Source organism: Pygocentrus nattereri, chromosome 10 (genome assembly GCF_015220715.1).
Source record: "Pygocentrus nattereri isolate fPygNat1 chromosome 10, fPygNat1.pri, whole genome shotgun sequence".
Classification (NCBI taxonomy): domain Eukaryota; kingdom Metazoa; phylum Chordata; class Actinopteri; order Characiformes; family Serrasalmidae; genus Pygocentrus; species Pygocentrus nattereri.
In genome coordinates this window covers 4737246-4759017 of record NC_051220.1, presented here as the reverse complement: position 1 = coordinate 4759017, position 21772 = coordinate 4737246, and the positions used below count along the sequence as shown (strand labels likewise).

The window sequence follows — 21772 nt, the reverse complement described above, 5'->3', positions numbered from 1 at the left end:
TGTTGGAAGTACGCGGAAAGAGAAACCCAGAGTCACGTCATCGGTTTCTAATTTCAGGTTATTCTGCAATGACCTGGTATTTTTTATGATACCTTTTATAAATAAAAAAAAACCTAAAAAAACAACAACAACAAAAAAACTCGTTAAATAGAACACAGATCCTATCCGTGTAGGACTTATGCACGAGCCATAAATATATTTTATTGTTATGCATTTATTTAGTTACTTACTTTCTAATTTATTTATCAAATTTTTGTTTCTTTGTCCTTGTTGCTTGGGTGTGGATGTACGTATTGTCTTTTCATTTAAATAGATTTTATATAAATGTTTGCTTAAATCTTTTAAGCTGTGATTGAATCGGTACACTTCCCTGCCCACTGTAGTTACATGACTGTTAAAACTGAAAAGTATGTGGAAGGAAAGAAGTACGGGCAATCTGAACGTCATTGTGTTGAATCGAGTCCAAAGCGTCAGAGTCGACTCTTGATTCCCGAACGTGATTCTTTTTGGGATTGACTTATTTAAATGTATTGCATTTGGCTGACGCTCTTATCAAGACCATCTTACAGTTTGATTATTTTACACAGGTAGGCCAAGGTAGTGTTGGGAGTCTTGCCCAAGGACTCTTATTGGTATACTGGATTTGAACGCCAGTCAACAGTGTAGAAGGCAGAGGTGTTAACCACTACACTACGCCAACCACCAGACCTAACAGGCAACATGCTAAAATGATCCAATAGAATGCTTGAAAACATTAAGACTTTCTTAAATCAGTAAAAGCATATTCGAGAGCTTCCATTATAGTGTTTTTTTTTCCTTTGGAATTTTTTTTCGTGATTTTTTTTTTTGACATTGCAGTGAATTGAAAACCCGATGTGATGCTGGGAAATTAAAATGCGATTATTTCTCGGGCTTCTTTAATCTTTCAGCCTGTATCGCGGATGTAAACACTGCCGAGAAACTACAAAACGGTTCAGTTCATTCGAGCTTCAGAGCCGGTTCAAATGAACCGATTCATTCGCGAGTCGGACATCACTATTAGCAACCATCTGCCGCGTCCTTCGTGGAGCTGCAGTTCGTATTTTGAGCCACAGTTATATTAATTTTACACATTATGGCTTTAAATACGACCGCGGTGTTATGAGGAAGATGGCACCGAGGAAGAAGGGACCGCTGCAAACGGTGCAAAAGGAAGGAGACGACATTAAAAGAAAGGTTTGTAACGTTATCGAGACGCACCGGTGTGGTGCCACATCGTGTAGCCTGGCGAATCCTGCACCCACGCGTTTTTCATTGGTCGAAACGGAGGACTCCGCACTTTTTAGGACGATATGTGTGTTAGTCAGTAAATATAACAGCATTAGTACAGTAGTGAATTAGCTACGTTGCATAGTAAAGTGTAACTAAATCAGATAATTTGTCTAACTTTTCCTTTTTCAGTAGAGCAAAAAAAACGGTTGAAACACTTTTAGCTAAATCTTCAGTTCCGCCTGGTTTGTTTCAATTTTTGAGAATGTTTGTCTGAATATTGTTAAGAAGACTCTATTTTGGAGTAGTTTGGTGAGATTTGAAGAGTACGTATGATTTTAAGACAGGCAGCCACAACAGTTAGCTAACAAAGGGTCCTTTCGATGCAGACTGCGGACGAATGCACGATATGGCATAACAGCGGTGCGGCCCAACAGGAGGAGCGTTTGGTCACTAGTCACGAATTTAGGCTACGCTGATGAGAATTTCAGGACATTTCCATCTGGATTTTCTTGGTTAAATAACTGCAGAAACATCTGATGTTTCCCTGCGTGCTTATAAACACGACAAACTCAGGAACGTCAGTCCAAAAGGGCGGAGGAGAAGCGTTTCTCCGTTTTCAAACTCGGCCAGTTTTGGTCAGTCTTCTTGTTGTTCCATCCATTTGGCAGAGGTGGAAGAAGTATACAAACCATGTAACCTACTTGAGTTAAAGTAGACACCCAAGCTAAAATATCACTCCAGTAAAAGTAGAAGTTCCTCCCTTTAGACCTTCACTTGAGTAAAAGTACTGAAGTATTTACCTTCAAATGTACTTAAGTATAAAGTAAAAGTACTAAAAGAGTAATTCTGGCTCTGATGTCCTGTTATCATTTTTATAACCAGACTGGCTTCATGACCTCATTTCAGGTGAAAGTCCTCCAGCGTCTCTCTTGGTAAACCAGTCTTTTAATAGAACGTCATTAATTAGTGACGCTGACGTCTATTAAAATGATCAGAAGCACAAAACACTGAAGGTAAACAGTTTCCATCAGGGAGAACCGAGTGGCTCTGAAATCACTTTTTACACACAAGCAAAGTTTCAGTTTCAGATTTATTTACAACTTAGTTCCAAGTTTAAGTTGAATAAAAACTGGCTTTAAACTCAGGATCACAGATGAGCTCCTTTACTATGTTGATCTGTAGGCGTCTGTTCATAAACATAAACCAGCCCAAACTCATTTACTATAAAATGAAATGGTGTTTGTAGAAATTCAGAAAAAAGCCGCGTCAGTCTCGACTGCATATGTGGACATATTTCTATATTGAGCTCTATTTACACAAAGTTAGGTTAGTTCATCATTTATGTTGAACAGACTCTCCCAAAGTTTTACGCTGCTGCGCTGACGTTGAACCGCGTGCTGCACTGGGTCGGTATGACCAACAGGTCAAAACCAGCTCTAAACAAAGTGACCGCTGGGCCCTGATTGGTGCTCTGGCTTTGCGCTTCTTTCGTTTTGACATGTTACGTTTTTATACACACAGAAACCAAAAGGAACGCCAGATTTCTCAAAATGTAGGAGGAAAAAGTCGGATATTAGACTCTGAAATGTAGCGGAGTGAAAGGAAAAAGTCGCCCAGAATGGAGAAACTTCAGTACAGATACACCAGATACACATGTTTCATGAAAAGTCTTAGTAATTACTCCAGTTTACCTTTATTCCAAGTAAATGTAGTAGATGTTCACTGTCACCCTTATTTTCATGGGCCTTACTGTGAATAAAAACACAAAAATGTGGTTGCTGCATTCAGCAGGCCCACTACTGATCATATATTACTAGGAAAAATCATTCTGGCACAGGATAATGACATTAAGATATCACCAGATACTTGAAAGTGAAATTGTAATACACTGTGTTAAGCATCCCTACTTTTAATAGGCCAGTACTGTTGCTGAAGCTTTTAATGGTCATTCCTGTGCTGTAGGTGGACGCTTTGACGCAGGATGTGACCAAGCTGGACATATCAGACAGAACAGAGACGTTACGGAGGTGCACGGATCTGCAAAACACAGTGGCGGAAACGTTAAAGAGGCTCAACAAATTAACAAAAGTAACATTTCTCTGGATATTTCATGCGTCTCAGTAATAGGCAGTGAATTAAAGTGCAAATTTACTGGTATAAAGTGAATTTGTGTACCATAATATTAATTAGTATATCGCATTATAACTGTATAGATAATGGAACATATTGTGATATAAATTGCATGATGTATTGCCCAACCCTAATACATCATTTTATGATCTGATCTTAGAGCACCATCCATCTCGCTCTCTCGCTCACAAACAACAAACAGAATTTGCTTAGTGTAAAGTTGGATGAGACGAATAGAACTGATCCTTTCTCTCCTTCCCTCTCTCCTGAGGCGGATGAGTCAGCTCCAATAGGGAACTACGACCAGCGTAAAAGGGATGAAGAGGAGCGTCTTAGGATTCTTCAGGACAGGCTGAAGACTCTAACTCTACAGCTCCAGCCTCAGGAGAAGTAAATGTCTCTCCTTTCACCTCTATTACAAACTGCAGACATATATATATGGTGAATTCAGTGAATTCCAGCGTGAAATTAATTTTTTCTCCACCAATTCAACGCCCCTCATTTTATTGCAACCTTTCCTGGTATTATTGCCACTTTAATGTTGTAATCCTATGACTTTTTTTCTTAAAGAAGACTAAAATCAGATGTAAAGAAAGTCATCCTGCGTGTTTTGGTGTGAAATGCTCTGCTCTAGTGAAACTTGCCAAGTCAGAACTGGTGGTGGTGGTGATGATGATGATAGGAACCAGATGTCTGAAGAGTTTAATGCCTCTGAAAGCTACAGCACAGGAAGTTCTTACATGAAGTGATTATGAATGCGCTGCCTGATGCCTAAAACATTACGGTACGGTTTAGAGAGGTTTTGGCCTAAAATCTGTTAATGGCCCCGGGGTACGTGCAGGGTGTTGTAAGGCAAAACAGCACCAAAAGAAAACGTCTTTTCTGATTTAGCACTATTTTACCATCAGTAACATCACAGAAACTCACATGTACAGTACTGTGTGAAAGTCTTAGGCACCCAAGACACATTTTCAAAATTTTATTTGTGTTAATATTTGAATAAACAAAATTAGTAGAATATTAATTAATAATTTTATATACATATAAAATAAGTAGTGATGTGAGTGTGTTTGTTTACCCATCTCCAAGCCTCTCCTCGAGGAAGCCCAGTATTATATGTAGTTAAAAAGCAGCTCCTGGTTTGACCAATCAGTGCTCATGATGTAATTGATGATATTAACGGGTCTCTGTGGCGGCTGTGAAGGTGTCCAGGAAAAATATGGATCCAAGAAATTCTTGTTACTTTTTATTGTTATGAATACGACTTTATTCTAATGTATAATGTGATAAACTCACTGCTGAGGTCAACTGTTAAAAAATTTGCTTAGATGCCTGAAACCTTTGCACAAAATGGATATATTTGTGTTGTAGACACTGACATCCTGGTTCCTGTCACCACTGTACCGAAATCTTGAGTGCGTGAATTTCTCTACAACCGTAAGAACTAACCGTGTCACATCAAACGACTCTGAATGAATTTACTTACATCTCTATAATTGAATTACGCAAATAAGGCACGGTGGCGTGGTGGGTAGCGCTGTCGCCTCACAGCGAGGAGGGCCTGGGTTCGATTCCCTGGCCGGGTGACCGGGGTCCTCTCTGTGTGGAGTTTGCATGTTCTCCCCGTGTCTGCGTGGGTTTCCTCCGGGTTCTCCGGTTTCCTCCCACAGTCCAAAGACATGCAGTCAGGCCAATTGGACGTGCTAAATCACCCCTGGGTGTGAGTGACTGTCTGTGTCTGTCTGCCCTGCGATGGACTGGCGACCTGTCCAGGGTGTATCCTGCCTTCTGCCCAATGACTGCTGGGATAGGCTCCAGCACCCCCCCCCCGCGACCCTGATGGAGAAGCGGCTTAGAAAATGGATGGATGAATGGACTTCCCCTTTAACACACAAAAGCTAAACTATTTGAATCTGTGTAAATGTGCAGGGATGCAGGCCACAGCTCGTCGGAGGCTGAGGAGGACAGCGCAGAGGAGGTCAGTGAAGAAGAGGATGACAGCCAGGTTGGGGAGGTGGAGGAGGAGGAAGATGTTGCAGAGGATGATAATGTTAATGATGAAGATGATGATGAAGCTGATCACAAAGTTAAAGAGGATGTGATGTCCACTACCAAGGGTGCTGGGACCTATGTGGCTCTCAGTGCGTTCACAGGAGAGGAGGAAGGAGATCTTACTATACAGGTAAACAAAAACATGCATCTCTGCCTTCGCTGACACTCTTGGGCCTAGTCCCAATTCTTATTTATACCCCTACCCCTTGTTTTCGAATGTCACCTTGCCCTTTGGAACTGAGTTACAACAGGCAGCAGTTGAAAAGAGCTTTGCTTCATTATCAGATACCAGCGCTGCTCTGTAGGCGACCCTGCCCGTCTGCTGGGACACCAGAGGAGGGGACAGTTCAGCTCCTCACTGCTGGGCTTTAGTTACATTTAGGGATCATACGCCTTCAAAGAGGGGGGCAATTATTTATTATCACCGCCCCTAATTCTTCAGTGATTTGAAGCTGAAGTCAGATATTCTCCAGATTCTAGTTAGAATTTTCCCGTTCCACCTTAAATGGTGCAGCAGAACAGGAAATTTAGCGAGCTAGCTACCGAGATGCTTGTTATGAAGAAAAGGACCATAATACACTGAAATGAGATTAAAGTAAGATAATACAGTGTCTATCGTAACGTTTTAACAAAGAAAATACTCACATTTCTGGTTGGAGGGCCATGTTGCTCTAACAGTTCGCCCTACCCCTCTATCTCAACAACAACGCTAGATGGTAGGGGCGAGGGCTGAAATGGGGTTGGGCCTTGATTATCTCATTGTACCGAACGTTTCCTGAATGTGATTCAGATCTGATGTTTTCAGGGCTGTGTGGACACAAATTTGATCTTATCAAATCCGACCTGAACCACTTTCATATGTGGTCCTAGATCAGATACGTCTCCGATTCGTGGCCATGCAACCTTAATGTGACACGGAATTCATGTGCCTTTATTCCACGAAACTGGAATAGTTTTTTGTAAACCGTATTTTTTATGAGCTTCTCATTCGCCAGTTTCTTGTTCCAATGTTTCCATTCCGCCTTAAATAGTGCCTGAAGTGCCCGTGCTTGACAGTTTCTCGATGCCTATTAAACACCGAGTAACTAGCTGAGTGTTTATAAATATAAATTGGTCCATTTCTCTCCAAATTATCGACGTTCGTCTTAAATCTCTCTTTGCCGTTTCATTAGCTACTAGTTAGGCGAGACTGTTGCTGTGTTGGGGTCTTCAAGGTTAAAGGGTGAATCAGCAGTTCTACATTAACTCCAGCGTTTAAGACCATTTACTGTTGAACTGTGTTGAGCGATCAGCAGAGCTTTATTTTACTATAAAGGAGGATTATTTTAGTTTTAGCTACAAACCTAATTCTACTGTGGAGCCGCAACAGGGCAGTAAAAGAAGCACGAGTGGCTCGAGAGCCATATGTTGCTGACCCTTGGTATATACTGTCTGACCTCGTGTGATTTGTGCCACTACAGAAAGGGGCTGTTCTGAAAATCCTTCAGAAGAATGAGGACGGCTGGTGGCTTGCCCAAGACTCTAAAGGAAACAAGGGTCTGGTGCCTAGAAACTACCTCAAGGTTTGTCCTTTACAAAGTATCTAGTCGTCAGACTAATAGAATTTATGATGATTCTAGTAATGAGATCTTTATTGATCGTTAATGTCGACTTCTCACTCAGTCCATTTTATCAGCTCCACTTACTGTATAGCTGCACTCTGTAGTTCTACAGTTACAGACTGTAGTCCATCTGTTTCTCTGATACTCTGTTACCCTGTTCTTAGTTTTTAAACACTGTGTCCACTCACTGTCCACTCTATGAGACACGCTTACCTTGTCAGGTAAAGTCAGAGACGACAGCTCATCTGCTGCTGCACAGTTTGTGTCGGTCATCCTCTAGTTGTTCATCGATGGTCACAGGACGCTGCCCGCAGGACACTGTTGGCTGGATATTGTTGGTTGGTGGACTATTCGCAGTCCAGCAGTGACACTGAGGTGTTTAAAAACTCCAGCAGCACTGATGTGACTGATCCACTCAGACCAACGCAACTCACACTAACACACAACCACCACATCATCATTACTGCAGTGCTGAGAATGACCCACCACTCAAATAGTACCTGCTCTGTGAGGGTCCATGGGGGTCCTGATCACTGAAGAACAGGGTAACAGAGTATCAGAGAAACAGATGGACTACAGTCTGTAACTGTAGAACTACAAAGTGCAGCTATACAGTAAGTGGAGCTGATAAAATGGACAATGAGCGCAGAAACAAGGAGGTGGTCAGAATGTTATGCCTGATTGGTGTAGACCACAACGTTAAGCTTCAAGTGGTTTTAAGCTTTTTCCTCTCAGCTCTTAAGCACTTCTGCTGTTTTCTCAGATGATTTCCCTGCTGGAGCAGGAGAGTGAGGATGAGGATAATAGTGAAGAAGAGCAGGATGGTGAAAATGAGACGGCTAAAAGCAGGCCAAGGTGAAAAGCCCTCTTTGTCCACCAGGTGGCGACTTGCACTCAGACAAACAATGCAGAATGTCACACACTGTTTGCTCTTCTTTATAGTTGACTGAGGATCCTAAACTTTAGATATGTAACAATAATGAAGAGGGGAAAATGCTGTTATATTGCAAAAAGCATCATTTCCTGCACTAAACAAAGATGTTTTTTCCAATTAGCACTTCATCCAATTGGGATACCGTCCGAGAGGCCATTACAGAGGTACAGTTATCCGTCAGTGAACTGATTATCACACAAACACATAACTGGAGAATTTGGCTGTAATCCTGTAATATGTAGAGTCATTGCAAAAGTTTGGGCACCCTTGGATAAACGGCATGCTTTATTGATTTTCTAAGTGCAAGTAAGTGACTCTGCACATTTTAATGCAGAATTACTGCTCATTTTTTAGCAGTTTATTTGCTAAATTGAACATATTGGAGAAAATATTTAGGCTGTGCAGACATTATGGCATATTTTTGAGTTTATGCTTTTTGTTTGCAGTGTGCTCAACAAATAAATAGCGTTTGACTATAATTGCAGAAAAAAGTGTCTCTGTAGAGGACGTGTCAACTTATTTTCACTTAGAAAATCAACAAAACTTTCTCTGGGGTTGCTCAAATGTTTACATACAGCTGTATGCATTAGAGCTATCACTATCGATTGTATTAATGTTGTCATTATTTCGACAATTAATTGTTTAAAAATGGCAAAACAATAACTGACTAATATCAAACAATGCATAGTCTTTCAGATATTCCAAAATATATTACTGGAAAAAGATTTCCAGAAAATATTATACAAATTATAAACATTCTATGGGCCTAAAAATGTATAGTAACATAAGAGAAACCTTTCGAAGAATTGAAAATGTGCATTAATCATCATGCAAACTGCTATTAACTGCTGATATTCAAGAATATTCATTGCAATCTGTGGCTTTTTTAAAGTAATCAGATGCAATCAGCCATGACAACCCTAGTATGCATGTGTGAGCGTTCTTGTTTTATCTTAAGATTGATGCTACAGATGTGCTGTCCGCTATGGGAGCCATTCCTCCAGGCTTTCGACCCTCAACTCTTTCCAGACTGCTGGAGGAAGGTCAGTGGTGCTGGGTCTTTAATAATGGTAAAGGGGAGCAACAGCAACATGTAGTGCAGTTGAACCATCTGCCACCTTTTGAAAGTGCAGTATAGTTTTTCTACAGATATTACATTTTTTTAACAAACTATCTGCTGTAAAACTGCCTTTACAATCAAGATGACTGAGCAGCAAATGTAACTTTCTCAAACGCTAAAGGTTTAGAATCCCCAAAAGCAGCTCAAATGAGGCTCAAACTGGGCTACAAACATCTGAGTCACAGCCTGTGTAAGAGCAGTCAGGGTTTCAGCGTCTGAGTGACATGACGAAGCTTTAGGCTACTTTCACTTTTCCACATTTGAAAATAGCCCAGTTGCTCTTTTTGTGAAGAGCAACAATATATTTGCACTTCTAATGATTTGATTATAATCCGATTTTTGCAGCTATCTGATTCTTCACATGGTCATGTGAACAGCATACTTTGATTTCTTAGATCTGAGTGAGGTCTAGAAATCTGATAAATCTGATGAAGAGGCTGAATTTCAGCTCAGTAATCAGATTTCTCAGTGCATGTGAACTCTTACTCTGATTTCTTTCGGATTTCTAAGTCTGAGCATGTGCAAAACAGACTGCTGTACCGTAATTAAGCGAGCAGCATCGCCGCGAGACGCGACAAAACACTTTTGGGGCGGTGCTGAAATCAAACTCGGAATGAAGGATTTAAATATTCTTCATCTTCTAGATGATGTATGTTCGTATTTTCAGGTAAAGTGGCGCTATGTGTTTTAGAAAATAAGGCACGACATCAAGTTTTTACATTATATTTTACGTCACGTCTTCTGTGAGTTTACTGTCTGGTTGTTAAGCAGAAATCTGATTACTGTCTGATTCATGTAGACCTAGAGTTTCCCCATTATCTGATTACTCAAGCTTTTCCAAAGTTTGAAGCATCCTGCACAAAGTCTCAGTTTGTCTGTTTCATGTTAAGGTCTCAAAAAGTGCATTGGTGGTTCAGTGGTAGAATTCTCTCTTGCCACGTGGGAGGCCCGGGTTTGATTCACGGCCAATGCGCTGCTTCTGGGGGCAGTCATGGGCTGGAGGTTAGGGAACCAGCCTCGTGACCGGAAGGTCGCCGGTTCAATCCCCGGAGCCAACAGCACATGACTGAGGTGTCCTTGAGCAAGACACCTAACCCCCAACTGCTCCCCAGGCGCTGCAGGTTGGGCTGCCCACCACTCTGGGCAAGTGTGCTCACTGCCCCCTAGTGTGTGTATGTGGTGTCTCACTTTACGGATGGGTTAAATGCGGAGGTGAAATTTCCCTGTTGTGGGACTAATACGGGTCACTTAATGATGAATTAATAATAATAAACAGACCTTTTGATAGATATTCTGTCTTTTATTTGGTCCGTGATCAATTTGGCGAAATTAAATAAAAAAACGTGTTGCGTTCAGTGTGTGCTAAAAAATCTAATCTGAATATTTAGTCATTTTTTTCATTTTGCAGTTGGTGTGTAACTTTAGAGTCAGAGTTAAAGTGAACAAACTAAAGTTGAATGTTCGTTAAAGAAAAAGCTTAAAGATGTACACAATTTTCCTCTTTTCCCAAATGTAGCTGATCAAACACGTTTGGTCCATCCATCATCAGTGCTTCTTCAGTTGAGTTGTTGTAATGTGAAGCAGACCTACTTGTGTGGAGTACGACAAACTCTTGTCAATGACATGGACAGAAGTACATCACACATCTAAAATCAGTAATAGCAACACTCTTGAAGCCTGATTTTTTTTTTTTTTTTTTTTTTTCCACTTTTCATAGATAACAGTGTGTTCATAGATAACAGTGTCCTAAACCACATATGCAAGTCCATTTGAGATTACTTAATAATTTGACATGATTTAAAGGAAGTGTGTGCCAATTTAGGTATAGAAGTTTAAATTTCCATTACGTATTGGCTGCATTAGACTTGTAGCTCCAGTATAAAACTAAAGAAGCAAACTTCAGACTTGCATAGTCTTGCCTGATTGACCGATTTTTATATTTTTTTAAAATTAAGTCCTGAGTTCAGTTTTTATTTTCTTGAATTAATCAGATGATGAACTGAATTTGTTTTGCTAGAGATACACTGTATTTCCAAAAGTTTTCACTCACCCATCCAAATCACAAATTCAGGTGTTCCAATCACTTCCATGGCCACAGGTGTATAAAGCCGAGCCCCTAGGCCTGCAGACTGCTTCTACAGACATTAGTGAAAGAATGGGTCGCTCTCAGGAGCTCTCAATATCAGAAGATATTGTTTAGAATTCTCACTTGAACAGATGAAAATAAAAAAGTGAGATGGGAAAATGTGTGTTTTTCAATAATTCTGCACCATTATAGTTGCCCAGTAAATGTGCACATATAGATATTCTCCTAAGAAAAGCAAAACTTTTACTTTTTTAAACATTCATGTTTGAGGTTTATTAACATTTTGGATTAACCGAGAGCGCTGTAGTTGGCCATTAATAAAAATAATCCTCAAAAATAAGACTTGCCTAATAATTGTGCACACAGTGTATTCCTTTAAACCTGTGCGTCTGTATTTCACAGGGACTTCATACAGAGCCAGTCATTACATTCAGCCCAAACTCGGCCAATCAGAGCTCTGCTTCAAAGACCTCCAGCTGGACCCAGACTCTGGCAAGGTACACGACTACAAGACAGGCACACACAATCACATTCCTGCTGGTCTGCAGTGCATAACAGTTGCCTAAGCAATCAAGCAAATGTGACTGGACATATTCTCACAGCTTTGATGTTTGTTTTTATGCGAGTGGCTGCGCAGGTTCACGCTCGTTTGTCTCGAGTGTGTTTAACCCTGACTCTGTGGAGCTGCAGAATGATCCCTCCTCCAGGGGTGGGGCTACAGGTTCTCAGTCGACACGTCCGTCTGTGCGCTTTTAACGGAACTGAGGTAACACGCACGCACACCTGGAGAAATAAGATACTATTATTACTTCTCTGAATTCCTTACATTCATCCACGTTCGATCTTCTAAAAGAATGACTGCAATCCAGCCATTTCAACATCAGAGTTTCAGCCTAGATTGCTCAACTTTACTTTTCTTATCACACTGTGTACTTAGATACGCTTGAATAGTTCTGCGTATAACTCGCTGTAACACTGTATTGACTCCGCTGGCCACATCCTGCTGTTGTCTTCTGTTCTCGTGGTGGGTTGGAAACATTTATTCCAGTTACTCTTAACATGGCAGGTTTTTTATTATCTTCATTTGAAATCTGCTGTGTCATTACACCTGTTTACAGTACATCCTGGTCTAAATCAAAGTCTCCTGCCTCAGAAAAGTTGATGTAATGTGGTTAATCTGGTGCTCTGCCAGCACATGTCTGAGCATTATATATACAGTCGTAGGCGTGTCTGTTGATTTTTAGGTGAAAATTTAAAATAGGTTAACAAACGTTCAACAGGATTTTAGAACACAATTTCCTAAATTAAAATTTTTAATTTAGCAAATAAACAGCAATTGTGTATTAAAATGTGCAGCAATGTACTTAAATACATTGTTAGCCCCCTTTTACCCTGCTCTTCAGTGGTAAGGACCCCTCGGACCCTCACAGAGCAGGTACTATTTTGGTGGTGGATCACTCTCAGCACTGTGGTAACACTGACATGGTGGTGGTGTGTTAGTGTGTGTTGTGTTGGTCTGAGTGGATCAGACACAGCAGTGCTGCTGGAGTTTTTAAACACCTTAGTGTCTCTGCTGGACTGAGAACAGTCCACCAACCAAAAACATCCAGACAACAGACTCCTGTGACCACTGATGAAGGACTAGAGGATGGCCAACACAAACCGTGCAGCAGCAGATGAGCTGTCGCCTCTGACTTTACATCTACAAGGTGGAGTGACAAGGTAGGAGTGTCTAATAGAGTGGACAGTGAGTGGACACAGTGTTTAAAAACTCCAGCAGCACTGCTGTGTCTGATCCACTCGTACCAGCACAACACACAATAACACACCAGCACCATGTCAGTGTTACTGCAGTGCTGAGAATGATCCACCACCAAAATAGTTTTATTTATATTTATATATAGTTACTTTAATTTTTTTCCCCTAATATTATGAATGAAAGATCAAAAAGAATAAGTAGTAAAATATTTTTACTGAAGTCAGAGAACCTTTAAGAAAGTTTAAATGGCCTCATTTAATATATATAATTAATGAAATTGAAAGTAGCCTCGTATGTATTTAAGTATTTATTCACTCTTTTCTCTCACAGGTCTTGAGTAATATACACACAGTCAGAGTCACTTACAATCCAAGCAGTCCAAAAACATGGAGCTTCTCTCCAAGGGTAAGGCTTCTGCACACACAAGCACACGCACTAGGGCCTGACCAGCAATGCACTTTATGGATGCACACAAGTAATTGATGGGATGCTACATGTGTCTATGTAACAGCAAGTGTGCACTGAAGTGTTTGCCTCTCCGCTCTCCTCTGTCATCAGATGAGCAGTTTGCTGCCCTGTCTACTGGACGGCGATTGTTTTTTCCACTGTGATTCAGACTCTCCTGACCTGGGCATTCTCTTCGAGCTGGGCATCACCTACATCAGAAATGTAATTATAATACTGTGCGAAAGTTTTAGGCATCTAAACAAATTGATCAATTTACCTCAGCAGTGAATTTATCACAGTATACATTAGAATAAAGTCGTATTCATAATTCAAATAAACAGAAAAACAATATAAAGTAACAAGAATTTCTTGGGTCCATATTTTTCCTCGACACCTTCACAGCCGCCACAGAGACTCGTTAATATCATCAATTACATCATGAGCTCAATTTACTGAGCACTGATTGGTCAAACCAGGAGCTGCTTTTTAACTACATATAATGCTGGGCTTCCTCGAGGAGAGGCTTGGAGATGGGTAAACAAATATATATATAATTAATATTCTGTACATTTTGTTTATTCTGACATTAACAGCAAATAAACACAAACTACACAAATAAATAGATTTTGAAAATGTGTCTTGGGTGCCTAAGACTTTCACACCCTACTGTATATATTATGAAGAGAGCATTTTCTGAACCCCTGTAACCGGCATGGAAATGGCTGTGCATCACTTTCTCTTGCTTTGTAGACATGCTGGCTAAGTGTGACAGCAAACTTGCATAGCTCAGTCAAACTCACTCAGGCCAAGGCCAGGCATTACATCACAGCTGACCAATGTTATCCTCAGACGGCCGGTGTGGCTGCAAATCTTCGTTCCAAATCGAGCTGGATCACACCTCATATAACTAATCACCTATTTGAGAATGACTATTTAAACAAATGGTGTGTTTGTGCTTGATTAGAAAGCAAACCTGCAGCCACACCAACCCTTTGTGGATAAGACTGCAGATAGCAGATAATCCTAACTTCACCACTGTTAAGACCCACTAGACAGTTTGTTAATAACTTGAAAAGCTATAGATAATAGACCTCTACTTTAACCCAGTAGTCTATCTTCTAATCTTGTATTGGTTTAGCAGTGTATCTGATCTGTATATTGTAAGCACATAAAAGTGCACTTGGTCTAGTCTCTACTTGTAGAACACTCTTGCCTATAAAAACATTTCTATTGGGCTAATCTTACAAAACACTGGTGCGCAAACATTCCCCTGCAAAGTTTCCCCTCAAACTTAAAGTACAGAAATGTTAAACGCTGTGATGCTGAAAAAGCATTAAACTTGCAATGCATGACACAACACTAGACTCCAGAACCACTGTGTAGACTAGAGTCTGGAATCCTGAACTCTGCTTTAATGCTGTGCTGTGTATTAGTCCACAGGAGAGAGAGGTGATCTGAGCTGTGGCTGGGCCTTCCTCAAACTTTTTGATGAAAACGGAGCACTTATACCTCTACGGTACACACCCACCTTTACACACGTTAGGAAACCTCGCTTGCAGTGGCATGACCACAGCTGTCATTCATGTCTCTTATGCCTCTGACGGCTCTTGTGTCTTGTGAACAGAACACAAGAGCTCGCTGTGCATGGAGGGACTCCATATGAAGGCAAGGCTGATATAGATGCCACATCTACTAAACGAGGTAATATGCAAATGTGAACACAATGGGTGGGCGATATGGCAAATTAATAAACATCTCCATTCTTCTACAACGTTTTGATGTTGCATGACACATATCTTTGTCCAAATCTGCATATGACCACACCATGCTGCTGAAGCATCACTAGACTCAGTTTAATATTTAAAATATTATTTAATAAATTACATTACTATATTGTTACATTTTAATAGTAAAATGTAAAAATTTCTCTCTATAATCATGGGAAAAAAATCAATAAGCTTCCCATTTTAACTTTTATTGTTGGGCTAAGTGGATTGTTGGTACGAGTGGATCAGGCATAGCAGTGTCCACTCACTGTCCACTCTATTAGTCACTCCTACAGTGTTGGTCCACCTTGTAGATGTAAAGTCAGAGACGACAGCTCATCTGCTGCTGCACAGTTTGTATAGGTCATCCTCTAGTCCTTCATCAGTGGTCACACGACACTGCTGGCTGGATGTTTTTGGTTGGTGGACTATTCTCAGTCCAGCAGCGAGACTGAGGTGTTCAAAAACTCCAGCAGCACTGCTTTATCTGATCCACTCAAACCAGCACAACACACACTAACACACCACCACCACGTCAGTGTTACTGCAGTGCTGAGAATGATCCGCCATCCTAATAGTACTTGCTCTGTGGGGGTCCTGTGGAGGTCCTAACCAATGAAGAACAGGGAAAAAGTGGGCTAACAAAGTATCAGAGAAACAGATGGACTACAGTCTGTAACTGTAGAATTACAAAGTGCAGCTATACAGTAAGTGGAGCTGATAACATTACAATCACTGTCCATTTTATGACTGGTCCGTGTTTATTATGCAGTTTATTATATACAGGTTGTTGTTTAAAGCGTCTATAATAGCTCTTTTTTATTATACATGCAGCTTTACAAGGTTCAACAAGTCCATAAAATACTTAGCGTAATTTATTAGAGTAACATGTTGCTCTATTGCACGTGTTAACTTACTACCATCCAAACCAATCTGGTCCTCAAGAATCTCTGTGACTTTGTCTGTTACAAACTTACCAACTGTACATGATCTGATCTCTTTTCCTGCCCCAGGCTCTAGCAGTGGAGTGCTTCAGCAAATGCTGATGTCCAGGAAACAACCCAAACTGATCGTCAAGCTCAGATCCCCAAACACACGCACCAGAGAACAGCTCAAGTATGATCATAAAACCATACTGGGTTCCTTGTTCCATTCTCTGTAGCCATTTTCTGTTTCTTTCCTATTCTGCTAACCCAGCATCTCAGAGCACCAGGGCTGAATTAGGATGAGATCCTCTGTCCTTATGAATGTCAGAAATATATCAACACTGTTGGGAACGAAACCTTGTATCTGCAGACTGGTAACTTTAAAGGAAAATAATGTAACTTTTAACACAAGTCAATGCAGAAATGGTTTATTTCAAGTAATTTTGGAGCATTTTTGTTGGTCCATTTGTCATGAAATTTTAACACAGTGTAAAGGGAAATTATGAACAACGACAAAAAAAATGCTAACAGGTTGATAAAAATAAGCACATAGTCTTACTGTCTTGATCAATCAATCACCACCTAGTGGTGAGTTGGATCAGATGGAGGGTGAAAATACCGGACAGACCTGGCAGACACAAACGTGTTGTCCATCCTACAAAGCTTCGACCGCAGCGGATGCAGCAGATCAGACCTGTGGCCCCAAGATTGTAGGTGCCTGTCGTGGCGGCAATCCTCGAACCCGTTGGTGGACACCTCGGGTAAAGGAAGCCATCAAGCTGAAGAAAGAGTCCTATCAGGCCTGGTTGGCTTGTGGGACTCTGGAGGCAAAAGATGGGTACCGAAGGGCCAAGCGGGTTGCAGCTTCGGGGGTTGCTGAGGCAAAACTTGGGTGTGGGATGAGTTGTGGGAGGAGTTTGGTGAGGCCATGGAGAAAGACTATCGACAGGCTTCTGCTCTACCTACCCGGTAAGGTCTATGCAGGGGTACTGGAGAAGAGAGTCTGTCCCACAGTCGAATCTCAGCTACAAGAGGAACAAAACGCAGGTTTCACCCTGGTCATGGAACACTGGACCAGCTTTTTATCCTTACCAGGGTCCTGGAGGGTGCGTGGGAGTTCGCCCAACCAGTCCACATGTGTTTTGTGGATTTGGAGAAGGCATTCGACCGTGTCCTTCGGGGGATCCTGTGGGGAGTACTCCGGGAGTACGGGGTGAGGGGCTTGTTGTTACGGGCCATTCAATCCCAGTACAAATGGAGCAGGAGCTTGGTTCATATAGCCGGCAGTAAGTCAGATTGGTTTCCAGTTTGGGTTGGACTCCGCCAGGGCTGTCCGTTGTCACCGATTCTGTTCATAACTTTTATGGACAAAATTTCTCGGAACAGACAAGTGGCAGAGGGTGTCCGGTATTGTGGCCTCAGGATTTCACGTCTGCTTTTTGCTGATGATGTGGTCCTGTTGGCGTCATCAGGCTGGGACATCCAGCTCTCTCTGGACCAGTTTGCAGCCGAGTGTGAAGCAGCTGGGATGAAAATCAGCACCTCTAAATCTGAGACCATGGTCCTCAGTCGGAAAACGGTGGAATGCTCTGTCCAGGTTGGGAGTGAATTCTTGCCCCAAGTGGAGGAGTTTAAATATCTCGGGATTTTGTTCACGAGTGAAGGAAGGATGGAGCAAGAGGTTGACAGGCGGATTGTTGTGGCGCCTGCAGTAATGTGGACCCTATACCGGCCCATCATGGTGAAGAGAGAGCTGAGCCAGAAGGCAAAACTGTCAATTTACCGGTCAGTCTACGTTCCGACTCTCACCTATGGTCACGAGCTTTGGGTAGTAACCGAAAAAACCAGATCGTGGATACACCCTATACTGTACCAATAAGAGTCCTCCTAACACTACCTTAGTCTACCTGTATAAAATGATCAAATTGTAAGTTACGCCGGATACGAGTGTCTGCCAAATTCAGATAAATGCTCCAAAAATTCCAAGATGCTTCCCGCTCAGAACAGTGCAAAATGACTCGCAGTGGGATCGCCCAGTGTAAACAACCTAAGGCAATGTAAACAACCCAGCTCTAGTGGCAGCGGTGAGCCTATCAGTATGGTTCACCCGACCCCCCCAACCCCCACCCCACCAAGAAAAAATAGACCACTTTGTTTTTCACGCAAAAGTGCAAAACAGCCATGTTTAATGGTGATTCTAAAGATCACATGTAGCAGAATATTGGTTTATATTTATATGCTTAGCACTAACTAGCTACTTGCTGGACCATGCCTCTGTAACCGTCCCACAAACTACCGTTATGAGTTGGAACAGTCTGGGTAAAAACATCACAAACCATATGAATGAAAAGAAATCATAAAAATGAGAAGACAGAGGCTTTAACTACTTGATGGTTTGAGTGAACTGTATGATGATGCCGTTTACACAAGTCTAATTAGTGACAAAGCTTCCCTTTCTTAAAAAGAAGCTTCAGGTACTTCACACGTCTGCATTTGGACCAAGGAGAAAATTATGTAAATTTGATTTATCCCCACACAGTTCCTCCAACACTAGATTGACGCAGAATACTAAGGAATACGAATATGTAAATAACCGAAAAACCATGGGCTCAGATTCCTAAACTAGTTCAGTAACACAAATTTTAAATTCATACTTTTATTTTAACTGACGTTAATATTTGTGTTTTGCATGCTTGTGTTCCTACAGCTTGCTGCCTGACACTATAATAGGCTACCTGTCCACAGTCCGCCTGCTGGCTCTGTACAGACAGTTGCTTGCTGATGCCCTACTGTTGGAACGGGTCACTATGCAGAATGCAGGTACGCAGGTACAACAACAAAGGTTGACCCAAGGAATCAATAGTTTGTAGTACAGGGGTGTCAAACTCAGTTCCTAGTGGGCGACAGCTCTAAAAATATGAGCGTTTTCATTCTTCTAACACTCTGAATTGGATTCACTAACTTGAGACTATTTAGCTGATGGGTTCAGGTGAATGAAATGGGTTAGTACTCTAGATTATGCAGTGCTGTGCCCTACCAGGAATGATGTCTGACACGTGATGTAGTGCTTTTGAAACAGTTCCTAGTAAACAGATTCAGCATTTTCTAATAAATATATGACCGACTTGTCTTTCTGACTGGCATTGTCCTCGTCCTGCACATTTTCTCTGTCTAGCAAATATTTTCCTGAGTTTAATCAGTTGTAAAAGAGCAGGAATAATACTAAACTATGCAGAGCAGAAGATTCTGCTGGTTCTGACTAGTGGGTGTTTCACGTTGCCTTCTAGATCTGATCTGCAGTGCAGTTCTAGCTACTTTCCCTGAGGTTCTTGATCATCCTGACCTGATGGATGCTTTCAAGGTGAGGCTTTCCATATTTATATATAGCAAGCTCCATTCCTATTCATGTTCAGATTTCTCACATAACTATTTGATTGCACAGTCTTTCACAGAGTGGTGAACCCCTCCCCATCTTTACTTCTGAAAGACTCTGAGATGCTCTTTTTTATTCTTTTTAATTATGTTACTGAACTGTTGCCCATCAACCACCAGGTGTTTTTTTTAGCATTACACCAGTCTTACCAGTCTTTTGTTTTTTGGAATGTGTTGTGGGCATCAAATTCAAAATGGGCAAATATTTTACAAACAACAACAAAGTTTCTCAGTTTAAATATTTGATATGTTGTTTTTGTACTATTTTCAATTGAACATAGGGTTTAAATAATTTACACATCATTGCCTTTTGTTTTTATTCACATTACGCACAGGACATTCTGTAATTGTTGCATCACCAAGCCTTTCTGTGATTTTCCAGAATTCATGGGTGGTGTCACAAAACAACCTGAAGAGGTCTGACAAGGTGTGTATGCGTACATGTCTGCTCATTATAGACAGAAACTGCAGTGTGTAGATGTTTCAAACGGGCAGTGTGTTACAAAAGGGCATTGTGGTACTACATTGTGGTACTACACGACCCTACAAAATATCGGTCCAACATCAGGCTTGGGTTTGTTTTCTAATGAGTGCTCTGTCAGTCTCTCTTCTAACATTTGCTGTGATTTGAGTAGCTCTAGGGTTTAAAGAATGGGTTAACATGCCCCTGAGTGAAGACATGGATGAGGAGAAGGATTTGTTGGTGTGGTCAAGATCACAGCAGATCTTTCCTCCTGTGTGTTAAGCTTGCCTGAGGTCATTTCTGCAGAAGCAGCAGTAGCGTGAGGAACTTTAGTGCAGTTGATCAGAGGAGGGAGGATGTTTTTTTTTTCCAGGTACAATCAGCAATTCCATAAAATTCACTTATGATCAACACTTTAGGTGCATCACTGGAGTGTAAGATATTGGTTTATACCAGCATGACGTTTCGTCACTCATGCATTCAGTAACAACAGCAAATCTCGGCAAAACCGTGTTTGCGATAATCCGTCTCTGTTCGTTTCTGCGAGCTGGTCTGGGTCGGGTTCAGGTTTGAAATTTAGCAGCACTAGTTGACCCAGCTCAGGAGTCTAAAAGTCACAAGTATGGGTTGGGTTCGGGCTTTAATTTTATACCCGTGAAGACCTGTATACAGCACTGAAGAAGCTGTTGGAAAGTGGCTTATGAGTGCTTTTTGTGTGTGTTACAGAAGGACATTACAGCACTGAAGAAGCTGTTTGAGAATGTTTATATGAGCAGTGTATTCCCACTACTGTACTCAGCTGAGATGCCAGCACCTCTGTGGGCGGATGAGAGCACAGAGACTCAACGCGCCCGTCTCATTTACAGCCCCATCCACAAGATCACAATGGAAACCATGCTATCCCCCAATCACCCTCACCAGGCATTTGACATCTCTCAGGTCACCTATGACCTCCTGAACTCTGCCTGGCACTAACGCTATACCAAAGTATACCAATCAGCACTAAACACTGGGCTAAATGGGCATCAACTCATTTAGCCAACTGACCATTCATGAGAAAGGAAAATGGAATATTGAGGACTTTTTTCATATTTTGTATGTAAATACTAACAAAGATTCAATAGCAATAAAATATACAAAGAGATGAATCTGTTTGTTTTTTCATTTACAATGTACAACATACACCAGGCATGGCATCAGGCCTTATGACCTCCTCCTTCTTTCTACGCTCATTGTCCATTTTATCAGCTCCACTTACTGTATCTGATCTGCCTGATCGGTGTATACTGCTATAAAAATGGACAGAAATACATTAAAAGTAGTAGGAACAGCCATAAAATCCTGAATTATGTCTTTTTTATTGATCACAGTTTGTTGTACGATGTTGTTTTTTTGAGATGACGACACAGTTTGAGTCAGGCAGCTTGATTTAGGCAGTTTGGACAATGCAGTCAGGATTGTATAAGTTTCCATTGCTTGTTGGCTACATTAACTCTGAAGCTCCAGTGCAGAACTGAAGAAGCAAACTTCAGACACCAAACCGTGTCTTGGCTGATGGACTAGAATTAAGCAATGGGGACAATTATGTAAGTCTGAATTTTTGCCAACTCTTGATTTAAATTTCCTCTTATCAAGGCACCCATCAATGCCCTTGCAGTTTATCGACTGGTACAGTTTGTCAAGGGCCTTTAGTGGAGAAAACCGCAATGTAAGGTTAAACCAATCATGTGGGTGTGTAACAGGAATGTTCACTTCCCTCCTGTAAAAGCACTGAAGTGAAGGAGAATCAGAGCCACTTAAATAAC

The 21772-nt window shown here is 41.3% G+C and overlaps 1 protein-coding gene across 1 annotated transcript; it reads left to right on the top strand.

Annotated features, from left to right (window-relative positions):
• The first annotated feature begins 1011 nt into the window (after positions 1 to 1011).
• On the top strand, positions 1012 to 21115 carry nphp1 (nephronophthisis 1). Its single transcript, XM_017702527.1, has 19 exons — positions 1012 to 1215; positions 3214 to 3339; positions 3653 to 3771; positions 5311 to 5563; positions 6894 to 6995; positions 7798 to 7889; positions 8090 to 8132; positions 8927 to 9011; positions 11577 to 11671; positions 11812 to 11940; positions 13264 to 13338; positions 13492 to 13602; positions 14814 to 14896; positions 15005 to 15081; positions 16160 to 16262; positions 18780 to 18892; positions 19360 to 19433; positions 19887 to 19931; positions 20694 to 21115. Exons 1-19 carry the CDS (start codon positions 1141 to 1143, stop codon positions 20940 to 20942), a joined length of 2049 nt encoding a protein of 682 aa, XP_017558016.1. The 5' UTR covers positions 1012 to 1140; the 3' UTR covers positions 20943 to 21115.
• Positions 21116 to 21772: the final 657 nt, after the last annotated feature.